This window comes from Trifolium pratense, linkage group LG1, assembly GCF_020283565.1.
Source record: "Trifolium pratense cultivar HEN17-A07 linkage group LG1, ARS_RC_1.1, whole genome shotgun sequence".
Taxonomy (NCBI): Eukaryota; Viridiplantae; Streptophyta; class Magnoliopsida; order Fabales; family Fabaceae; genus Trifolium; species Trifolium pratense.
In genome coordinates, this window is record NC_060059.1 from 12,503,449 (window position 1) to 12,508,306 (window position 4,858).

General features: G+C 33.8%; 1 protein-coding gene across 1 annotated transcript; it reads right to left on the reverse strand.

Annotated features, from left to right (window-relative positions):
* Positions 1 to 1,516: 1,516 nt before the first annotated feature.
* Positions 1,517 to 4,858, reverse strand: LOC123889073 (high mobility group B protein 10-like). The gene is made up of 6 exons (XM_045938289.1): positions 4,498 to 4,858; positions 3,424 to 3,499; positions 2,963 to 3,134; positions 2,612 to 2,719; positions 2,194 to 2,426; positions 1,517 to 2,121 (listed from the first exon to the last, which is right to left on the reverse strand). The coding sequence occupies exons 1-6, from the start codon at positions 4,647 to 4,649 to the stop codon at positions 1,777 to 1,779; spliced, it is 1,086 nt and encodes a 361-aa protein (XP_045794245.1). The 5' UTR covers positions 4,650 to 4,858; the 3' UTR covers positions 1,517 to 1,776.

Sequence of the window (4,858 nt, forward strand, 5' to 3'; positions counted from 1 at the left end):
AAAACACAACTCCTTATTGAAAGGAAAGCCAAAACTTATCAGTAAAATCAAGCCAAGAACAAATGCATAATCCAGGAACCAACATTCTTCACAAGCAATTTATCAAACATTTTGAGGGCATTCTTCACAAGCAATTTATCAAACAGTTTGAAGGCATAATTACTATAATGAGAAGGCTATAGCTCCAACAGGATAGAAGGAATGATGAACATTGAGACGAGAGGAGAGGATGCAGTGGTAGAGAGCACTCAAACCTTGAGTATGTAACTGAGATACTTACTATCCCATGAGGGCCACAAATGAGAAAGTTGCACTCACATGTCAAGAGAAGAAGAAGCAGCAGCTATGCAAGAAGGTATGGATCGGGATCGAGATGAGAATTAAACGGACTTGCTGAGAAGGCGGCGGCGACGTTAATATTGCGGCTATATTAATTTGATGTTGAAATTGCATTTTATACCTTTCTCACATCTCACTTGTGTTAAAGTTAAACTTCATAAAATTAAACCAAAGACACTTGGCTCAAGTGGTTATGTAGTTTTCTGATAGAACTCTAGATCTCAAATAATGAAAATAAGATTGAAATGGAGAAATATGTAATTGTATTGATTGAAACAGATGAACAATTATGGAGAATGAAAATAACAAAGATAACAAACTAGTAGAGAGAGTCTACTAGCCTCAAAGCACTAAGTGCACCAACACACTAAAAGTGATCCCATTAATTCTAAAAAAAAATTCTAACTAAATTATTCCTTGTGTTCACTACTCTTTATATAGTAGAATAAGTCCTCACGCATTTCATGCACTCATGCCACCTCATCATTCCTTTCTCCCTTCCTTTTCACACCTTAGTCTTGGGCCAAAGTCAAGGCCCACTTTCACATTCAAGTCTCTATCATTTCCATTGGTATAAATTGTTCATGAGAACTCGAGTTCTATTTCTTATGAGAACAATTCTTAGCCAAGTTTTACTTATCGGGAAACTCTATGTTCACATTGCATCTCAATCTTTGTAGTACTCAACTATTGGCTTACCAAAAATAAAAAAAATTATTGGCTTACCATCCTACTTTGTGGAATTCTATAGGCCCTTTTCTTCCTGAGTCACGTTCCACTGCATTTTGGATTTGGGAGCGTGTGATTAGGCAAAGGAATGTTTGGTAACTATGCAGTTATAATTTCCTACCATAACCATATCATCATCAAATATGTGTGATCCATCAGTGTTCTAAATTCATATGATTGATCCTCTATATTATTAAAGAAAGTTGCCTTAAATGAGCCCCATTGGTAGTAATTTATATTTTATAGTTCAACAGAAAGATAATTATTAAACAAGACATTAAACTCAAGTGGTTAATAAATTCTACCAAAATTGGTAACAAATCATTCAAGAAAATCCAAGTTATTGATTACTGAGTAAAACAATTTACTTACCTCGCAACTCCAGATTACTTAGGACCCTCTTTCCATACAAAGAGAAGGATTAATCCAAAAAAAAAATAAAGAGAAAGATAGTTTTCTTAATAGGAAATTGGCAGCCATTTTGCATTACAACACAAGTCTTTACAGTTATATATATAGTTTATATACATACTTCACTAGTGCAAACATTGCTAACTATTCATCAAAACTTGGTTGCTGCAGTTTCAAAACCATAAAATACAAAACATGTTAGCTTGGTTTGAGTCACAAAAAGGGAAAGCCGGTGGATACATCAGCAAGAACTTTGCCTCAAAAACCAAAATATGATCCACCCCACAACTAGTATAGTTACATAAAAACCTCATATGGCAAATCTACGGAACGATAAGCATCCAAATCAACCGGGAAGATGGGATCCTTAGATGTTTTTTCTGTCATGTTAAGAGCCAAGTCTACTGCTGGATTGTTGACAAAAGAGTGATTTGGTAGAGGTTGCGAAGTTACACAGTAGTGGTCACTAGACACATTAGGCCTCTTCTCGTCGCTTTTAAGATCTTCAGTGCTATTCTTCTTCTTCTTCTTCTTATTGTCAATGATCATTGCTTCCTTATTTTGTTCCTTCTGGTTATTGCCAATGATCATATTTGCTTGCTTATTTTGTTCCTTTATCTTCTTGCTTTCTTCCACATATGGCTACGTGAAAAAGTAATCAGAAGAGGCAAATTCCAAGCAAAAATATAACAGATACTATGTCATTTATTGTACCTGCTTATCATTGTCAGACATCTTGTTCCACGCTTCAACAGCCGTGCGTAGGACTGTTTTCCCATCTATGTCTGGACAACAAGCTTTTAATCGAGCACATTCTTGCTTGAGAAATATTTGATATCCACTTCTCCCCGTTGGAGCACCTCGCCGTTTCTTCGTTTCTTTGTCTTTTGAGGGTGTTTGTAGAACCACCGGAGGGGGTATTTCCGGATGAGTAACAGGAGGTAATGCTGCATTAGTTACCACAGATAGTTGATCAGTTGTGTTAGTTACTGAAGTTAGTTGTATTCTGTTATCTTAGTTGTTCCGATTCAGCTAGTTAGTTACTAATTCATTAGTGTATATAAAAACACTTAATTTTCATTCAATCAACGAATTAAGTTTTCCTCTCATTAACATTCTAAATCCTTATAACCTGGCAATTTTTTGATAGGGTAGTCCTTGGACAGCCTTGCCGCCGTCAGATAATCTCCATCATCCATTAATTGAGATAAACTAGTGGCCGAGTTCTCCTTACTTTTAACTGTACCATAGAAAAAAGTATTTAAGATTAGTCAGCACATATTAAACTTAGTACCAAAATGCAACAAAAACATAATACAATGAAGTTGCTGAAATCTCTTCAACTACATCCAATTAGTCGAGTAAAATTGTAAACTTAAACCGTAAATTTTGAAGCCGCTTCAAACACTTACATATGAAGCATACCAAACTAAAACAAGATAGATATACTTAAAATAACCACAAATTCGTCTCTTAGATTAACCTTTGGTGCTGCTAGTTGCAGCTTGAGTTGCAGGAAACCTGTAAAAGTACAATTTCTCGAATTTGTATAAAAGAAGTGCATAGAGCTTTTCAACTTGAGTACATAACTTGACGTTGTTGCCTTCCAGTTTTAGTGCTGAAACAACTTCACCCCATTTCTTTTGTTGACCAACCTGCAAGAAATATTCAAGAGAAATAGAGAATCCATAACAATATACTAAATTTGAACATCCGAAACACTTTTGTATAATGATATATGCAAAAAGTTGCTTAAACAGTTAAACCTTTCTTGACCAATAGAGATTAGAGACACAAATTTGGATTGATAAAGTTCATGTGCAAATAAACAGAAGCTACATAAAATATATACACATGCATTAATGAGAAATTAGCATAAATTAAAATACAATAAGTTAAATCATGTCATTCTGTGAGGTTAATGTAGATAACAGGACAATATACCTGGTGATAACCTCCTCTTCTAGTGACCTCCAAGTAAAACAGGTACAGGTCTAAGGATGTTTCTCGGGCATTGAAACTGCAAAGTAGAATTGGAACAAAGTAGCATGAGCATGATTCATATATTTTACATATCCATCACATTTTTTTATCCAAATAATTTCAAAAAAACAAAAAATTATGTATATTAACACTTCATATTTCATATTTAACATAATTTCCCCCTGAATTTTAAACTCGGCGGCATGAGAAAACAATAGACTAGAAAAAGACTCTCAAAACATTGAATGCATGCAATTTTTTAGCAACCAAATAGAGAAGTAAACAAAATGTCAATAATATCACTTAAAGTCCTTAATATAAGGAAAAAGGGTTCCATTTTAGATTCATTGAAAAATTGATGTATCTGATCTGTATCAATCGTATCTGGTCTGTATCAATCATAGAGACCAGATATATATCATATATCAATGCTTTAATGAATTTAAAAAGTAAATTATTTTTATATTTAGGACTAGAGGGACTTTCTTTGCATAAAAGGTAACTATCGGACAAAATAATATAAGATAGAATAACCCAAGATAAATTTTTAAGGTATTAAATAATTTTTTCATTTGTACAATGTTTGGTGGACAAAAAGTTGTCTTATGATTTGTGAGGACAAAAGTTCCAATTTTTGTCCAATTTCTTGTCGCCATTTTTGGGGACGTTTGGAATGAATTTTTTTTTTTAAGTTATAAAAAATAAATAAGTTTTTATGTTAATTTATAAGTTCTCACTAATGAAATGTCTTCATGAATATCTTCATAAGCTGTTTTTTCATTGAACTACTTGACAAGCGTATGAATACATAAAAGCTTTTTTTTTTCGTAAGCTGTTTTGCATAAGCTCAACAATAAGTTTATCCATACCGACCCTTTGTTTAGTTCTAGGAACAATTTTAAAATAAAAAAAATCAAGTAGAGTACTTTTATGAAATTTAACCAACCACAAACACACATGCAAGCAAATGCAGAAGAAAAAAAAGGGGCAAAAAGGAAAAAGAGAAGCAAAATGAAGAGTATTGAAGAAACTAACATGAGAGTAAACCCAGAGTCGTCTAACAAGTCAGTGAGTTTGATGTAGAAGGTCTCTAGGTCATCAGGAGAAGAGTAGTGTTTCCCGTTGGAGAGAACAACAGTGGTGAGTTTTGTATCTGACAGTGATGGAACCATAGTCTTGCATTCCATGTTTGAGCTTGGAAGTTGGTGGAACTAACTAAACTCACTTGCTTTTTCTGTGTTGTTGTTGGAATGGAGAATATTATGTTTATGTGTGTGTATGTACTTTTTCATACAAATGGAAAATTGACAGCTGATTCATCTGCGACAGCTATACACATTTCCCCCAAATACGTGCCACTCTTCTGTTTTCCCCATCTTTTTTTTGTCAAGTCCCC

Coding starts and splice junctions, on each gene's coding strand:
- LOC123889073 (XM_045938289.1), bottom strand. CDS start 4,649: ATGGAATGCAAGACTATGGTTCCATCACTGTCAGATACAAAACTCACC. Junction 3,135..3,423: donor GAAGAGGAGGTTATCACCAG/GTATATTGTCCT, acceptor TATTTCTTGCAG/GTTGGTCAACAAAAGAAATG. Junction 2,122..2,193: donor TGTCTGACAATGATAAGCAG/GTACAATAAATG, acceptor TTTTTCACGTAG/CCATATGTGGAAGAAAGCAA.